The sequence below is a fragment of the Glycine max genome, chromosome 20 (assembly GCF_000004515.6).
Source record: "Glycine max cultivar Williams 82 chromosome 20, Glycine_max_v4.0, whole genome shotgun sequence".
NCBI lineage: Eukaryota > Viridiplantae > Streptophyta > Magnoliopsida > Fabales > Fabaceae > Glycine > Glycine max.
In genome coordinates this window covers 46,767,170-46,786,462 of record NC_038256.2, presented here as the reverse complement: position 1 = coordinate 46,786,462, position 19,293 = coordinate 46,767,170, and the positions used below count along the sequence as shown (strand labels likewise).

The window sequence follows — 19,293 nt, the reverse complement described above, 5'->3', positions numbered from 1 at the left end:
TTATAACTTAAATTTTCTAAAAATATATTAAAGATATAACTTATTATTATTGAAAATTTTATTCTTAAAAATAAGTAGCCATATATTAAAAAAAATCCTATGTATGCAAATCGTTAACACATTCACTTATTTTTAAAATCAGCTATTTAATAATTTGACTTATAATTTAGGTTCATGCTAAAAAGTATGCATTAGCAATCATATTGCCTATTTTAAGGCCCATTCCTTAGTTTTAATTAGATCTTAATACACTTTCTCTAAGGAAACGGGGGAAAACTGTAGTGGGTCACTGGAAAAAAATATAAAAGTACAAACTAGTGGAGGCTAAATACTTCAATTAAGAAGAAGACCAGGACGAAGGATCAGGAAGCATAGTGCGTGCTAAAACAGAAATAATTTACTAATTCCTCTGGCTCTTATATAAATTCATTTCTGACAGAATTTTGCATTGGATTCTTTTTTCATATTTTGTTTCCCTCCTTTTGCTTCGTCTCCTTGCTCCTTGTCCTGAATACTATGCCTATACATATACGATTTTCTTTATTCTTGGCCTTCAATTATGTATCATTTTAACCTTCACCGCATTATGGGCCCTGATTCCTCCCTTCACTTCCCTTTCTGATATCATTTGAATCTAGTCCTGCTTTAGTCCATTCACATTATTTTGCATATACATATATGGAATAGATCAAAGTGACATACTAAATAAATAGCTTTTGTTTTTGTCTAGTCTATGTTCAATTTACTTAAATTGAAGGCTAATGAACTAATTCTCGGATTAAATAATAAAACAGAAAATAATACATATATCAACAATGTAAAGAGTTTGTACACCAATAATTAATTTTAAAAAATTGTGATGTATAATATATATATATTTTTTACTTTTATAATAACTACTTTAAAATCCATCTAAGATTTCTGATTTTAGTTGATTTTACATTGTCATCTTATAGAAATTAAACTCATAATAAAAAAAAAAATAATTGAACAAAATGGAAATTATAAAAACCTAAAAATGTTTAACATAAGATTAACGAAAAATTATTAATAAAATATGCACGAATTAAATAAATAGTAAAAATCTAAAGAGAGAACTTCATTTGCATCACTCAATTATCAAATAAAGCATAAATATTTAAATATTAACAAAGAGGTTGATATATAATCGAATACAAAATAGTAATTATTCAAGATACTAAATTAAATGATAAAAATATTAAGTAATAATTTATATGTCAAAAAAGTTATTAATTCACGTGCTGACCTATTAACTTACCCTTACACATATTACTTGCGAGTTAAATAGATCAAAATAAACAAGTCTATGTTTAATGGACCAATATTTTAATCAGTGCATGATAACTCACTTAGTCTAGGTTAAATCACCGATTAATACTGATTGATACAAGTGATACAATATTTAAATTTTCATCTTGATTATAAAATAAATTATATTAAAAGAGAAATATTTATTTTATATAAACTCATAATTTTTGACAAAAATTAATGATCTACACCATTAATGTGATCAAGTTCCTACCACTTACGGGCAAAGAAAATTCCATTTGCCATCTCTGGATTAAATTGCAAATTTACAGCAAAAAGAGAAGTACTAAATACTGATGCTCATGAGTCGTGAGAAAAGATTGTGGCGCTGTCACTAATACTAATATAAAAAAGCTTGTAGGCTTGAGAGGAAGAATTTTCATAATGTATAATTGCGTAATAAGAATCAAACTTTAATCATCTTGCATCTACCTCAATCTCACAACTAGAATGAATGTAACAAGAAGAATAACTAAGTTTATACCCAGACACATATGATTAATTTACCTTGTTGAACGCTACAGCGTCAGCAACAAAAATGACGGGAATGGGACACGCATAGCAGATTTTGCAAGCAGCTGTCAAGACCACAGCATTCTCCGTGGTTAAATCAGACATGTATACTTGTATGACCGTCTCAAGTAATTTACGTGAGGACAACGTAGGCTAAATCGTTCTATTAAATTAAATATAATATAATTATTATTATTATTATTATCAGCATCCTTCCAACAAACAAATCCTGGATACCTATTTTCAACAAGAACACATTTGAGACTGAATAATCAGTTCAAATTAAATCTTGTGGGATGAAGATTAGTAGTCTCTGTAACATCTCATTATTAATCAATCAACATCTTGCTTTAGCCGTTGATGCCTGTCTTCACGTGATATGGCGAGAAAAAGTTTCTGAGCGTAATTAGCATATTTAATTAGGTGAATCTAAACGTTGTATATTTATTATAGTACAATAAACCTCATATAAAATTCCTAAATTTCAATCACAGACACACAAAAGTCTGAATCATTAAATTGATCTATTTAAAACATACAGGTTTCTCTAAAAATTTATCGAATTTGTCCCCACCTAACGGATCCCTGTTGTTTATTTATAATAATAATGGGGTTGGAGAAATCGTATAGAATCGCCCCATAGCGTTAGGCAAGGCCAACAAAACAGGACCCCATTATCTACTTTTACATGGTCTTGATTAGGTGACTTTTTTATTTTTAGCTGCTAAAAAGTTTTATCCAAACTTCAATTTCTCAAGAGACTATGCTTTTTAATGAATTCTCAACTTATGGCTAAAAAGGAAGGGGGATCTTAAAGTGTTTTAATCACAACGAGCGGGAGAAAAGCCCAATAACTTTGCTTTTTTCTGACAAAACAACCTAAAAAAGCAGATAAGACAAAAGAATTAAGTCAAAGTGGAAGGAGGGAAAGGCTTTGCCAGTGTTATGCTATGCATTAACAGTGGTGCTTGTTTTGTAGGGTAGAAATGTAGAATTGATTATGGTGAGAAGAGATAAGAGTGTATGAACAGGGAAGTAAAGAAGGACCAGCACAGCCACAACTGCCAGGTTCAGGGGTTCCTTGGAGTAGCATTAAAGACACTTTTCCCGATCTTCCCTCACACATCACCACCCAAATGACAAGTCTTGAAAAACCAATGCAACAACAAAAAGGAAAGAAAGCTAACTACTTTTTTTATAAGAGGAAAACTGCATTGATGTCTTGATGACTTTTAGTTGGAAGAAGAACAAAAAACAAAAGAAATGGGTTGTGGTTCTGAGCATTTTATCATGATCTTCAACATCACCCTCTTGATGCTTCTATCATCACAAAGCACCCACATTTTGACTGTGGCTGGTTCTCTATTCAATGCAGTGGGAAGCTTCCAAGTTCATGGCCTACCCGAGATGTATTTCATTGAAGAGAATGATGAAAAGCAAGTTAAGAAAATCTCAGGAATAGATGAGAATGAAGAGAAGCAAGCTTTGATACTGGAAAAGTTTAGATCCTTGCTTGGACTCAAGAGCTTCCACACCAAAGTTCCATTCAATGGTGATTCGGAGTTTCTCTCTCCCTCACCTTCTCCATCACCTATCATTGAAGAAACTCAGGCTCCTTCTCCTTCTCCTCTTCCACACGTGCCCCATCATTCCCATCACCATCCACCACATCATAAGAATCTACCACTTCACCAAACTCATCATGAAGATAGAGGCAGGGCTAAGAGAATACTAATAGCTGTTCTTGTATCTGCTGGGGTTGCTACATTGCTTGGTGCTTGTGGCTTATTCTGGGTGTGGAGAAAATTCTCAAATCACACAAAGAAACCCAAAAGAACAATGCCACTATATAATAGCAAGAGCAAAGGAAGTGGAGGTGGTTATCAAAGTTCATCAAGCAAGGTGAGTTTAAACTCAGGACTAGATCTCTTTTATCTTAATGCCTTAGGCGAGGACATAGAGCAACACTCTTGCAGCTTGAAAAAGACTCGCAAGGATGGTTTAGAATACGATAATGTTAGTGGTTCTTCCGCGAAGGAAATAGCATCTGTTCATGAAGATGCAGAATCAGTGGAAGGTGAACTTGAATCTGGTGGAGGCAACTCTTCTTCTGGGGATAAAATTATCCCTGAAGATTGCCATTCATCAGACAATGAAAGTTTTCATTCCTTTGTTAATGATTCACACTCCAATGCCTCAGCTTGTAGTCTTAGTGACAAAAACTCTCTGTCCCGTCAAAATTCAACTTCTTTACCAAACCAATTTCCTAGTTCTGCACATAACTCAATGTCAAATATACAACTTCACCATTCACCAAATATTCCAAAAACATTCACTTCCCCTCCGCCTCCTCCTCCACCACCACCACCTCCACCATTGCGAATGCCATTATTTTCTTTGCATTCCCTTACTTCTTCATCTAGACTCTCCTCTCATTCCCCACTTTCTTTGACATCTAATAATTTATCATCTCCGGTAAATTCAGACACTTCTTCTGGTTCAAATCAAAGTCCAGAAAAGGAGTTGCCTTCTCCACATGGACCTTACCCTACACAATCTCCTCCCAACATTCCCCCACCACCATGTCCACCTCCATTTCTTAAAGGCAATAGTGCCAAAACCCCACCTCCTCCACCTTCTCAACTCCCTCAATTTACCCCTCTTGGTAAAGATGGTGCACCATTGCCAAAACTCAAACCACTTCACTGGGACAAAGTAAGAGCTGCACCAAACCGCACAATGGTTTGGGACAAGCTAAGATCAAGCTCATTCGAGTAAGTTCAACTTCATTAGTAATCAATAGCAATACTATTTTTCATTCTATTTTCTTGAAAAGTTTAAGCAATTTAGCATATTATGAATTTGATTCAGGTTGGATGAGGAAATGATCGAGTCTCTATTTGGTTACAATTTGCAAAATTCAATTAAGAATGACGAAACAAAGAGTAAAACACCGTCTCCAGGCAAGCATGTACTTGAGCCAAAACGCCTGCAGAACATAACTATACTCTCGAAAGCTCTGAATGCGACAGCTGAGCATGTCTGCGAGGCCTTAATGCAAGGTAAAGTAAAACTACTCAATTATGAAATTATGCCTCAAAAGAGGGTCCCCTCCACGAGGTAATATTATTGTTTAAAATTGTTCCTAACTCCAAAGTGCATCTTGTCATAAGTATATATATGTGGTGGAAATTAATAATACAAAATGATAACTGTCCCATACTAACGAAATAAAGTATTATCTTACTCAAGTAATAATTAAAATAATGTAACAATTATTTGTGATTGCACACCGACTTTTATTTATTTAGCATCAGAGTGTTCATGTGCATTTATACCATATGCTGAAGAAAATTGATGGTCAAATTAATATTGTCGAAGATCTTACTAATATCTTGAAAACCAGGGAAGGGGTTGTCGTTGCCCCAACTAGAGGCACTAGTGAAAATGGTACCCACCAAGGAAGAAGAGTCCAAGCTCTTCAATTATAAAGGTGACATCAATGAATTGGGGTCCGCCGAAAGGTTCGTGAGGGCAATGCTCGATGTGCCATTTGCCTTTCAAAGAGTAGAAGGCATGCTTTTCAGAGAGACATTTGACGATGAAGTAGTTCACCTCAAGAACTCATTTTCAATGCTTGAGGTAGCCATCAAGGCCATAACTTAGATACATTTTATTACATGCTTTTTTATTCTATTCTACAATCAAAATTAGGATTTTGTCTCGATAATCTGTATATATAACAAATGTTTGCAATTAAAAGGTTAACATAGATTACTAAAACTGAAACTCCAACTTTGATTAGAGAATAGCAACAAAGCACTTTAAAGAAGAGTATATAGTATAAGTTTTGTTTTACCAAACCAAAAATCTTTTCACCCCATTGAAAGCAAAAGAACGCTTTATGAACTCTCACATTGTCTTTTGCCCTATTACTATAGGAAGCATGCAAGGAACTAAGATCAAGCAGGCTCTTCTTGAAGTTACTAGAGGCAGTGCTCAAAACGGGAAACCGAATGAACGTTGGAACAATCAGAGGAGGTGCTAGAGCATTTAAACTTGATGCACTTCTCAAGCTTGCAGATGTTAAGGGAACTGATGGTAAAACCACGTTGCTCCATTTTGTTGTTCAGGAGATTGTTCGTTCGGAAGGAATAAGAGTTTCAGATAGCATTATGGGGAAAATCAGCCAAAGAAGTAAGAACAGAACGGAGGAAGAGAAGGAAGAAGATTACAAAAGGATGGGATTAGAACTTGTTTCTGGTCTCAGCACTGAGTTATACAACGTGAAAAAAACAGCCACCATTGACTTGGACGTTCTTGCAAGCTCTGTGTCAACCCTATCAGAAGGAATGAAAAAGCTGCAACATCTAGTGGAGAAGGAGTTGCTTAAAAATGAAAGGAGCATGAACTTTGTGCAGTGTATGAAGTCATTCCTTAACTATGCTGATGGAAACTTGAAGGAGTTGCGAGGAGATGAGGATAGAGTGTTGGCACGTGTGAAAGAAATTACGGAGTATTTTCATGGGGATGTGAGCAAAGAAGATGGAAACCCTCTTAGGATATTTGTGATTGTGAGAGATTTTCTGGGGATGTTAGATAATGTGTGTAAAGAACTTAGAAGGTCTAAAGCTCCACGTAGCCCGAACCCTCTTGCTATGCTCCCTTTAGATAGATCATAGACTAGAATTAAACACTGCCTTGTGTGTTCATAGGAATTGAAATTTTTTAAACCAACCGAGTGTAACTTTATTTTGATTTTTGTGGAGTTTTGGAGCATTTGGATTTTGTATTCTCTGACTTTGCTAATCATATGGAACTTCGATTGATTAAAACTTTTCATCTTTACAATTTAAAACAAGTGTTCCAAACACAAATTTTGATTCTTTGTTGGAGTACAGTGCAAATATAAGTCTCACATTGGATATAGGAATCATAAGGGGAGTAACACATAAAGAAATATAACATCCATCCTAAGATTTTGAGTTAAAATATATTATTAAATTTATTGTGTGATTGTTTATGTTTCATTAAAAATAAGTGTTGTCCCAACATTTTTTTTCTTTCCAGACTATAGTTCTTTTATTCATGGAAGACTGAAAAGGAAAAAAGATTAAAAAAAATATCCTCCTTTTTTTTCATAAAAATGAAAAAAAAAACCAATAAAATAAGCATAAGAATAACAACAATACAATATACATTCGTCAATATTAAGACTAGAGTTAAGTCCAACATTAATTATTTTTTTTCACTTAATTATGTAAGGGTCTGTGACTTTATTTATGACTAAATTGTTTGAATCAGTTATGAAATAAAAGAATCATTAACATATTTAAATGTATATTATTGAGACTTTTTAATCTTAAAATCAGAGGTGTGTTGCTCCTCAAACTTCTTTGTAGCATGTGTTTACATTAGATTTTAAATCGATCAAAATTAATTCTAAAATCAAGCGTAAAGTTAAAACAATAAATAATTACAACTTTTTATATTTTTTTCCTATCATTTTGGAACCAAAATTGATTCTAGGAGATATTCAAACACACTAATAATTATTGTCAGGTTTAAATACAAGTAAATAGATGAAAATAATGGTTAATGGTTGATTAGGGGTGTTTGTATGATGGATTAGGTTGAGTTTTTTTTTATCTACTTTAAAATTTTGATATTGTCAATTTTGTGGATTCAAACTCAACACGATAAAATATTAGTGAGATATCTTATAATTAAATTCTAATTTTTTTATATTTTATGATAATAATTTTTTCAAATTTTATATTCAATTTTTTTTATTATGCAGTATATTTTAAGAGTTTAATCTTTCATATTTTTATAATACAAATTAACAGAAATCATAAAAAAAAAACTATGGATAGGTTGATAGAAGATATAGACGTGCGTGAGACGGTGTCGTTTGGAGGTAGCGTATTTGAATAGTGAAAATGGCAATGCCTTGAATACCATCATCCTGAAAAAGATTTGGCGGGATTGAGTCACAGCATCAGTCTCTCTCAGGTACGCATTCCTCTCTGATCTTTGCGCGAACCCTTTAAATTTGTTGGGAGCGAAAACAAGCGCTGCAGAATAAATAATAGAAGAAGAACCATAATTTATTTTCACATTGATTTTTCCCCCCCAAAACAAAAGGGGATCTTTCTTCCTTATTTATAGTTTATTATAGCAAAGGAATGCGATGGATGGCAACAAGACAAGTTCGGCCCAAGTCATTGCAGAAATGATTGGAATGGGTTTTGATTATACCGATATCATGGAAGCCATAAAAGTAGCGGGTCCATCTATTCCCAGCGCCGTGGAACACATTCTCAACTCTACTGCCCGCACCCCCAAATTGCATGCACACAACGGGAGGAAGAAGACCGTTCTCAGAAAACAACCTTTTCGCTCGTGCCGTCAAGTTCGACAGTCCAAGATATTCGACCATTTCCACTCCAATGATGCCAAGGAGGAATCCCCTCAAATGGGAGTTGATCCCAATCCAATTGTGCTTTCAGAGCCATTTGAAGCTCAAGATTTGGATATTGCATATGATTGGGAGCAGAGAGTTAGCCTTCTGATGCAAAAGCATTTTGGTTTTTCATCCTTGAAGACTTTTCAGAAGGAAGCCCTCTCTGCCTGGCTTGCTCATAAAGACTGTCTTGTCCTCGCTGCAACAGGATCTGGTAATATCTGTGCCTTACCGTGTAGCGTAGTGTAGCTATTCTGCAGCATTTATTCATAATTATGTTTTCGGAACAGGGAAGTCTCTGTGCTTTCAGATTCCTGCATTGTTGTCTGGGAAAGTGGTGGTTGTGATTTCGCCCTTGATAAGTCTCATGCATGACCAGTGTTTAAAGCTAACAAGACACGGAATCAGTGCTTGCTTTCTTGGGTCTGGGCAACCTGACGATACTGTTGAGCAGAAAGCGATGGGGGGCTTGTATAGTATAGTGTATATTTGCCCGGAGACTGTATTAAGGTATGATTAGGGGCCTTGATCAGATTGTCCTTAGCTCCAAGGACTAAAAGTTGATCTTGAAACTCATCATGTGTCTTAGAAGACCTAGGTTCTGTTTGAATAAATTTCTCCATAAACATTTACAGGAAAAGAAAATAAGAAGGTAAAATAAATTGAGCTTCTCACATAAGCTAAAATCAACTCTTGCACTTACTTTTATGTATAACTCTTTCATTTAACTTCTCCAAAAGTTAAGGTGCGTAAGTTGATTTTAGGTTATGGAAAAGTTCAATGCATTTTACATTCTTATTTTCTTCTCGTATAAGTGTTTATGGAGAAATTTATCCAAACAAGAAATCCTTTTAGGATTTTTTATTCTTTTAATGTTTTGTAACCACATTGCAATCCTTTGTAGATTGATTGAACCACTGCAGAAGCTTGCAGAAAGTCATGGTATTGCTTTATTCGCCATTGATGAGGTACACTGTGTTTCTAAATGGGGTCATGATTTTCGTCCAGATTACAGGTCTGTTTTATCCCTTCTGTTTCCTTATTGTTTATGCCTATTGGAGATGAACTGGATTAATAAGTATACTTAGAACATCTTAAATGATTGTAAATGTAACTTGTGGTTTGTATATTCACCAAAAGTAAGATCAGTTGTTGGTTGTTTTGATTGATTATCATGCATGTTTGTTTTGTTCCTTGTTTGGTGCGCACTTTACAATTTCCTGAATGTCTTTAGTTTACGGTCATAAGTATGACCCGTTTTTAAATGTCTGCTCTTGTTTCAGACGACTGTCTGTGCTGAGGGAAAATTTCAGTGCTAGCAAGCTAAAATCCCTGAAATTTGATATACCTCTGATGGCCTTGACAGCTACAGCTACAAAAAGAGTTCGAGAAGACATCTTAAAATCATTACACATGTCAAAAGAAACGAATGTTGTTCTTACATCATTTTTTCGATCTAATTTGCGTTTCATGGTGAGTTTGTAGATTATAACTTGTATATTCATCTGCGAATATATAATCTGTTGTTACACTTAAGATTCACTCTCGCTTCATACAGGTAAAGCATAGTCGAACATCACAGGCTTCTTATGCGAAAGATTTTCATGAATTGATTCAAGTATATGGTAGAAAGCAAAATATGACTGGAAATGAAAAGTATTTCATCTCAGATGATTCAGATCATGTTTCTAATAGCTCTGATGCCAGTAGTATCTCTGATACAGACAGTGTTTCACCTGATGACAACCAAGATGATTATGCTTATAAAGATATTAATATAATGCACTCAGGAAACACAGACGATTTTTTAACAGGAAGAGAATTGTCTGTTGATTTCCTGGAAAATGATGTTGATGCCTTTCAGAGTGTGGATAACTCAGATGGTACTAATCTTTCTTCTATTTCTGACTTTATTACAAATAATTTAGTTAAGAAACTGAAAGAAATTTTGGTGCAAATATATAAGAAAATCCGTCTCATTAGCATGTATAATTCCTAATTGTATGTATTGTCACATTTTTTATAAATGCAGTTACCTGTGGTGAATTTTGTGTACAACCTGCTCACAAGGAATGGGAATTATCTGAGACAATTGATCCACCAAAGAAACCAGAAGGAAGACTTAAATTTCTTAAAAAGCCTTTGGAACAAGGACCAGCAATCATATATGTACCCACCAGAAAAGAAACACTGAGAATTGCAAAGTATCTATGCAAGTTTGGTGTGAAAGCCGCTGCTTATAATGCAGGAGTATGGGATATATTATACTCAATCTTGTTTGATTAGATGTAGATGGTCATTTAGATAGTAGTGAATTAAACTTTATCAGGTTTATCATGTCAGTTGACACTAGAATCTTCAATTCTAAGACATCATGACATACTAGGAAAGAAAAAACTATCATGACATACTAGGAAAGAAAAAACTAACGTACCCTGGTGCCAAAAGCTCCTCACTCTGCAAAGGTATGGGGGATGGTAATTATATGAAGCCTTCTCCTTCCATATGCAAAGAGACCGTTTCCTGATTCCAGCCCATGACCAACCAGTCATGAAGGTGCAACTTTGTTGTTGTGCCAGGGCACCCTCCATGATGTACTAGGAAGCAGAATTTAAAATTTATTTGTCATTTTCCATTCTGTTTTACTTTCAAACTATTCTGGCATGCTCTATCGTGGATTTCACGAAACCAGGCTCGATTGTTATGTTGCATTATTATTCAAGAAATGTTTGCTGCACATTCTCCTCTCACCATTTGATCTATGTTGTTTGTTAGGTTTTAAACTGATTTATGAGCTCAATCTCTTTTTCCAGCTTCCCAAATTGCATCTAAGAAGGGTTCATGAAGAGTTTCATGAAAATACTTTAGAGGTATGTATCTGGAGCCAGAACTAAATATTATAGATGTCCCATGGGAGGGAGGGTTTAAAGAGGGACCAAAATGTTTTATTTAAATTGAGATGGCCAGTTATCAGTTATGGTATGTCATCATTGGATCTTCTTATATTTGTGGTGTGCTATTCACATGACTACATGGATGAAACCTTTTATCTGATCTTGATGGCTTTCTGAGTTTCATTTGTTTTCATACCGAATCTATTCCTCCCCCCTCCCCCTATGTTAGCTTAGTTCCATTTTTACATTCTTTTTGCAACTTTGGCTGTTTGAAACCCTGCCCTGCCTGTCATATATCTAAGTTTGATGTTTCTTTGTCATTATTGTTGCTACTGCTTAAGTTCTTATATAATCAAGCCCCTGCTCCCCTCCACCCAAAAATGAAGAATTGAATTTCTTGAAAGTTTGGTGATATTGAGACATGGATCTGATTTTTTTTACCCTTGTTTATTCCTATGTTGTTTGAATTTACTGCTTAATTTCAATTATTTCCTTCATTCTGGAACCATAAAAAGTTTTGTCAAATAACATGTATGCATCTGTGCTTTATCCTTCAGGTTATTGTTGCTACAATAGCTTTTGGAATGGGTATTGACAAATCAAATGTCAGAAGAATCATTCACTATGGTTGGCCACAGGTCTGTTTTTCAAATACATTTTTCCTGCCATAATTAATTATAGAATTGAAGAATGATCCACTATGGTTGGCCACTGGCCTGAAGAATCATCTGTATTTTCTTATGCATTCCAATTTTTGATGTTTGCACTTCCTGAATTGTCATTCTTTTTTTTTCGAGGAATTTCAAATAATTGAATATGTTTTTTGATCAGAGTTTAGAAACCTACTACCAAGAAGCTGGACGGGCTGGTCGAGATGGGAAATTAGCAGATTGCAGTAAGTTTAATTTGACTAAAACATAATTTTTACCTTGTGATGCACTTATATTACTACCTTGATTCACATAAGTAGTATGTTGCTTTTTTTTTTTTTTTTTTTTTTTGCACCACTTACATTTGCCCATCAACCAGTTCTGTATGCAAACCTGGCAAACAAGCCATCGCTTTTGCCTAGTCGGAAAAGTGAAGATCAGATGAAACAAGCATATATCATGTTGTCTGATTGTTTCAGGTTTTCTTTGATAATACATCTTTGTCTTTTGTGTGTTTTATTTTAGTACAGATTCTTAATGTGTATTTACAGATATGGAATGAATACTTCATGCTGTCGAGCAAAGATACTCGTTGAATACTTTGGAGAGGATTTCAGTCATCAGAAATGTCTCTTGTATGTAAAGTTTGGTTTCAATGCCTTGCTGTTTTATTTTGTTTAAGCATCCATTGGAAGTGAAAAAATATTCTAAAATAGAATAGCTGGTATAGAGTTACCTTGATAATTGCAATAGCATATTTGCTTTGTTTTGTAAAAGGGATTATCCCTTGGCCTTATTTACTTGCTGTGAGTTAATATGTTTGAGTGATTTATTAATGCGTGTTAGCCTTGATATAATCACTTTCCTTATAAATCTCCTTTTATGCAGATGTGATGTGTGCATTGATGGTCCACCTCAAAGGCAGAATGTAAAAGAGGAGGCCTGTATTTTACTGCAAACTATTGGAGCCCATAATGTATGTTGAATAGTTTCAATTTTGTACCAACTACACTATCAATTAATTCTGTCTTGCATGTGAATTTATATCAAAATATTAACTCTTGGATTGTCGGTGCATATTTTTCAAACAAATGTACCTCTTACTACTGCATGTGTATTTGTCTTTCTCTGGGTTATGTTTCAATATGATAAATTGATTAAAAAAATGCTTTCTTTTGTGGAGTTCCTGGATCTATAGTTTTAAGAGCTCAAGTTTTGTGGGACAAAATAGTTGTATTTTCTTTATTCTGAAAGAAGAAAGAAAATGAAGTGAGATGGATATTAATTTTTCAGGAATGTAACAATTATTTGGATTGCTCATATGATGATGATATACATTTTCACTCCAAACATAGAGGACTGAGAGAGAGGCCAAATCTTCAGATATTGGTTGGCAAAATAAGGCAGCAGGTGAACCTAGTTATAGTTGTCAGTTCTTACTGTTTGTTATGTTGGATGTTCTATCTTGTTGCTAATCCATGTAACCAACCTTGTTTTCATATGTGAATGTCCGTATACAGTTTCAGAAGTTTTTAACCACTGATATATTATGGTGGAGAGGTCTTGCTCGAATTTTGGAGGTTAAAGGATACATCGGGGAAGGAGATGACAAGGTATAGTTAGTTGCTTTACCTAGAAATAACCTATCCTTATTGTCTTTATATGTATAAAAAACTATATTTTCATGATTACAAAATTGTTAATAGATTTCATGGTTGAAACTGTCGGATTTGTTGCCTCTGAAAATCAACAAATGATGTATACAACTGAATAGTGATCCTACAAGGAGATAATTTAACATAGAAAAATGATACTAACATACTTTTTGACACGCTCTATACAACACACTTTCTATTATTATGTGAGATTTATGTAGGTTCAACTAAAAGAGAGTGGGCTTAGATTCTTCAGTGACACCCATATAATTTATCTTGTTAATAGAGAATGTGTTAAAAGACTGTGTTGTTAGTATTTCTCTTAAACTTAATGATGATCTAAAACACATCACATGGAAAGCTTTTTTTAAGGTGTTTTGAATTTAAGGACTAATCAGAGAGATGCTTCTGCATTAAGCATTCAAGTGGAAATGTGCCACTGCTATGCTCTTCAATACATTCTCCCAAGTCCTAAACTCCAAGCAAAACTATGGTTGTGACTGTCTTATTGTGTATGTGTTGTCTTATGTGCATGTATGCAGTCATGTGCCGCAGAGTGTGCATTTCTCTGTGATCTGATCTCAAGTTTTCCACCATACAATTGCAGACCCATGTTCAGGCAAAATACCTGGAGCCAACAGAATTGGGATTGGAATTTGTGAAGTCCATGAGTGAGCAAGATTTCTATGTTTACCCTGAGGCAGATATGTTGCTTGCAAGGAAAACTAACAAACCATTTTCCTCATTCTCGGAATGGGGAAAAGGTTGGGCTGATCCTGAGATCCGGCGTGAGCGCTTAGAAAGAATGCGAGTCAATAGAAAGCCAGGGATGCTGCCAAGTCCCAAGAAGCAACGTAAGAGAAAAGCTAGAAAAGGTTGGGCTGGTTTGAGGACTTCTCGTGGTAGACTGGCAGCAAAACTCTCAAAACACAAGTGATATTTTATATAGCTATTAATACATCGCACCATTTACTCATTAGCACCTGCAAGTGAATTTTTTCAATATTAGTTGTAAAGTCATGATCAAACATTATGTGCTTTTCATTTTTTTCCTATGTGTGTTTCTCCGGAGGAAAGCAGCATAGATAGCCACTGATCGTGCTAATACTCCAATTATGCAACCCATGGATAGCGGTTACACCAATTAAAACAAAGGAAAATCATGATTAGCGAAGACATATTTTTATTCGCATTTTTACAGTGTTGGTATTCTTTATTCTACGAAGTTGTAATTTACGTTTAATAGCATTATATGATAAGTTAGGTTTGCTTCTCACTTCTTTGTTGTGACTTTTGGGGGAAGTTTGGTAGAGGACAAATTTTTTCATGCCCGGGAATCATGTTTCTTGGGCATGAATAAAATTTGTTTGGTTGATCATTGAGAATCTTTAAATAAGTTTTTTAGAAATCAAAGAATTATATATTGTTATTGATTAATTTAATTATTTATCATAAACAAAAATTAAATTCAGAAAAGTAAGATTCTTGTCCAAAGAAGCAAAGTCATGATCGCACAAGGGTGTCTCGTGTTGAAATCGTGTCGGATACGGATTTGGACACAACTCGCATGTGACATGGTGTCGTGTGTGTCTGAAGTTTGTCAGATACAGTTGGGTCACCAGACATGTGCAATTGGATGTAGCCCACCATTTGGATGTGAACATGTCACTTATTTTTTATTATTTTTTTAAAAAAAATAATAAAATAAAACGTTTATGAAAGAGGATGAACCACCTTAATTCTCATGCACAAAACAAACCTCCTTCTTCTCCTTCACATTTCTTGCTTTGCAAGCGAATCAAACATCATCGTCAGACCTTCGACGTCACATGCAAACCACCGTGCTTAGACCATAGTAGACCTCAGTCGCCGCGCGCAAAACACAAGGTAGCTCCCCTGTTTCTCTTTTTTACATTTTATTTTTCTGTTGCTCCCTTGTTTCTCTCTTTTCTACATTTTATTTTTCTATTGCTCCCCGGTTTCTTCTTTATATGTTTTATTTTTCCTGTTTTATAATATAAAATTATGGGTTATAGGTTTGACATTCCCTACTTGGTTGTTTATCTGGTTATATTGTGGGTTTGTTAAAGATAAAATTCTTTTTATTTGGCTGATAAAAAAACAGAGTAAGTGACTATGGACTCTCTATTTTGTCTCTTTTTATTTAATCTAAGTTTTCTCTTTTTTTTTCCTAACTGGTCATGTGCTCATTCATACATATACATGCTTTGTTCCATGTTTTATTTTGCTTAATTCTTATCATATCCATTTTTTTTTATTGTAGAGATGACTAGTGCTAATGAAGCTATGAAGCAAGAGGATCAAATCAAACCCTATCGAGATATGTCACAAAGTTAAGAAAGACTCTTGGTGGGGGAAATGCCATGATTAAATGCAATTTGTGTTAAAGCTGATACACTGAGTCTTACACCCGAGTAAGGGCTCACCCGCTGAAAATCTTGGGAGACAGAGTTAGACCTTGTTTAAAGGTGACTCATGCAAAATTTATCGAATTAAAAAAAAGAATTGGACAATGAAGCAACTTTGAAGATACAAAATTCAAAGAAAAAAAGTGTCTCTCTACTTGGTGAAGGCAAACAGACACAAGATGGTGCTCCTCCAAAAGTCTCGTGTCCTTAAAAAAAGGTTTCAATTTGCAAGCCAAAGATGGTCTTGATGTCTAAATTGCAAGGATGTTTTTCTCTTCAGGGCTACTATTTCATTTAGCAAGGAATCCTTATTATAGGGAGGCATTTTCTTATGATGCCAATACTCCTAATCTCAATGGATATAAGCCTCCAAGTCACAATAAGTTGAGAACTACCTTGCTTACAACATAGAGGAGCCATGTGGAGAATCTCTTGCAACCAATAAGAAATTCATGGAATCAGAAAAGTGTGACCATTGTTAGTGATGGGTGGAATGGTTCTCAAATAAGACCTCTTATCAATTTCATGGTTGTCATTGAGAGTGAATCAATGTTCTTAAAGTCGGTAAATTACTCTAGTGATATAAAGGACAAGAATTTCATTGCTCAACACATCAAATATGCAATTATAGAGGTTAGGTCATCAAATGTGGTACAAATTGTGACTGATAATGCAACTAAATGTAAGGCAGTAGGTATGATCATATAAATATATAAATTTTATTGTCATGTTTGATTATATTTAAAGTTTTGTCATGTTGATATTGATCATATTTTATGTGTGTGTGTTTTATTGTAGGTGTATTTCTGTGTGTGTCGTGTTCGAGACTATGTTTGAATCCGTGTTTCTTAGTTCTAATATCTTTCATGAGAAAATTTTGGTGAAAAATTAATTAAAAAACATTCTTGAAAAAGTATCTTTTCCTGGGAATTTTATTTTTTTTAAAAATGCATATCAAACATAAAAAATTAAATTTTCAACCAATGATTTCCGAAAAATAAAAAATTTCTCTCCTAACTTAGGTTGAAAAGTCTATTTTTCTTTTTTATCCATAGAGACATAAGGTAAAGGTAGCAAGATGTGGAGCACTTGGATATGTATTTCCCCACGAATAAAAAAGAGAATAGGTAATTAATTAAAGTATAAGTAACGTGGTAACCCCCAACCGAAGCAAAGCACAGCGGTCTTCATTGTCATGGTCATATATGCTCTAGGACAAGTTGAACCATGAATGAACATGATTCATGGACTTTGGAAACATCGTTTTGGCCATAATAGGCTTCTCCACGTCGTTCTTATTTTGCGTGCCCATAAAGAGATGGCAGAGGAAACAAGTGGCCGCAGAGAAACTAAAAATCGTTAGCGAGGCGTTGGAAGCTGCAGAAGAAAGAGCAGTGAGATTCCAAGAAAGACATGACACAATATTGAGCCAAATATGCGCGTCTTACTTGACCAATACAGAGGTGGTTGAAGCACTAGCGGGTGCTCGAGCAACCATGAGCCAGGCATTGGACTTTGCCGTTGAATTGAGGGAAATTCAGTTTAGAATCATTGCTTCTTTCCCCGATGCAATCGATGTTCTGTTGGATTTGGATACTTCAAAACACACGCCCTCAAGAAGTGCTTTAATGAATTGCTCTTAATTTCAATGCTTGATTCAGCTCTCGTAAATGTAATTGTGCACTATACCTTCTTTATATTTCTTATACATTACCATTTTCTTGACATAATTGGAAGTATTTATTTAGTTTGTTTTAGTAAAGTCTATATACTTTAGATGAGTATGATCATTAGGCAATTTTGGCTGGCATCCATTGTTCCAATCTCTTTTTCTGTCCATTTTCTTTTTGGTTAAATTGCCAACTTAAGAATGTTGAGTTACAGAGACTTGACCATTCTTAATTATGTTTTTGAATTATTTGCCATTCTTTAATAGGTACTTGAATTATTGTTATTTTTAATCATCTTCCTAATCTTTAATTTGTTTTGATAATAGTTCTCTGCTAAGACCTAATTAAAAAATAAATACTGAGTTCAGGAATAATTCAGCGATCTACAGATTAATTTAACTTTTCTTTAGTGATTATTTAATTTTTTATGAAATGGTTATTTTAGTTATTATTTTTGTTTTTCATTAGGTCATTTAATATTTAAAACATATAATAATTAAAATTTTATCAAATTGAGTTGTTTAAAATAATAAATTTCAAAATGGTAGTAGCTCTTTAAGTATTATTAAACTACAAAAGCATTAAAAAAATTATAATGATTTAAAAAAAAAAATCTAAATAAGAAGTTTGATTATTTTCTTAAAAATTTACTACTATACTATAAATAGGAATTCCTAACTTAGAGAGTGAAATTCTCACTTTTTCCCACTTAGATATTTTCAACATTCTTTCTTCTCTCATTGAAAAGTATATTCACACAACTAGTAAAAACATGTCAAAATATATTTTTGATCTCTTATCTTTTTAGTAACTATCAGTTAAATTTTTTATCTTTTAAAAGATTTATTTTAATTGTTTTATCTCCCAATATTTGAGGAAATGTTACCCTTTATCAAACTGTTATTTTTTATTTTATTTTAAGGACATGATTTTTTTTTACTAATTTTAGACGTAAAACTTATCAAATAAGATTCACCTAAGCCAAACTATGAAATCCAACTAAAGTTTGAACAAAAGAAGACTATAAATAAGATAAAAATATGTAACTAAAAATTGACAAATTTAATATCAATTTTTTTATAACTTATGGGACTAACTTTCATGCAATTTATACTATATTTATGATTACTTTTATGTTTGAAAACTAATTGAATTCTATAATTTTTTATAGTTGAATCTATTAGAGTTAATTTCACATCTAAAATAGAATTCAAAATTATGTCCCCAAAATAAAAAAATCACTATTTCATAAGGATAACATTGATCTAAATTTGAAAAATAAAAGACTAAAATGAATATTTTAAAAGATTAAAAAACCAAAACAAAGTTTAGTAAAAAGATAAAATACCATAAATATATTATAGCAAAAATAATATATATCACACTCAATCATTTTAAATTATCCTCTTTTTATCCTTTTCTGTATATTTAACTTTCTAAACTATTTATCTATTTCAATTTAAGAATAACCTTATATCTCATTTTAAATTATGTGTAAAAAAAAAAGAGTCTAGCAGATGTGTGCCACTTGTTACGGGGATTCCTTTAGGCGTTACTAATCAAGGATCCATGAGTAAAGAACCAATGGGTGGAAAGACGCAGCAAAAGTGTGATGAATTTGGAGCGAATGCTGCTGACAGTTCATTCTAATTTACAATAAGGTGTTAATCTATACAAGCCAACAGAG

At 33.7% G+C, this 19,293-nt stretch overlaps 2 protein-coding genes across 5 annotated transcripts; both read left to right on the top strand.

Annotated features, from left to right (window-relative positions):
• The first annotated feature begins 2,763 nt into the window (after positions 1-2,763).
• Positions 2,764-6,677, top strand: LOC100793761 (formin-like protein 11). Its single transcript, XM_003555563.5, has 4 exons — positions 2,764-4,616; positions 4,714-4,904; positions 5,249-5,484; positions 5,784-6,677. The coding sequence occupies exons 1-4, from the start codon at positions 3,106-3,108 to the stop codon at positions 6,522-6,524; spliced, it is 2,679 nt and encodes an 892-aa protein (XP_003555611.1). The 5' UTR covers positions 2,764-3,105; the 3' UTR covers positions 6,525-6,677.
• Positions 6,678-7,722: 1,045 nt separating this feature from the next.
• Positions 7,723-14,685, top strand: LOC100793222 (ATP-dependent DNA helicase Q-like SIM). Of its 4 annotated transcripts, none has more exons than XM_006606466.4 (16): positions 7,723-7,857; positions 8,014-8,522; positions 8,599-8,818; positions 9,213-9,323; positions 9,592-9,781; positions 9,867-10,191; positions 10,341-10,558; positions 11,122-11,178; positions 11,760-11,840; positions 12,034-12,097; positions 12,232-12,331; positions 12,404-12,487; positions 12,741-12,828; positions 13,146-13,262; positions 13,373-13,465; positions 14,115-14,685. In XM_006606466.4, exons 2-16 carry the CDS (start codon positions 8,036-8,038, stop codon positions 14,442-14,444), a joined length of 2,565 nt encoding a protein of 854 aa, XP_006606529.1. In that variant the 5' UTR covers positions 7,723-7,857; positions 8,014-8,035; the 3' UTR covers positions 14,445-14,685. The 4 variants fall into 4 exon arrangements, with proteins under 4 accessions (XP_006606529.1, XP_006606528.1, XP_003555610.1 ...); XM_006606465.3 differs by having other exon boundaries at positions 7,729-7,857; positions 7,990-8,522; XM_003555562.5 differs by having other exon boundaries at positions 7,821-7,857; positions 8,024-8,522.
• The last annotated feature ends 4,608 nt before the right edge of the window (positions 14,686-19,293 follow it).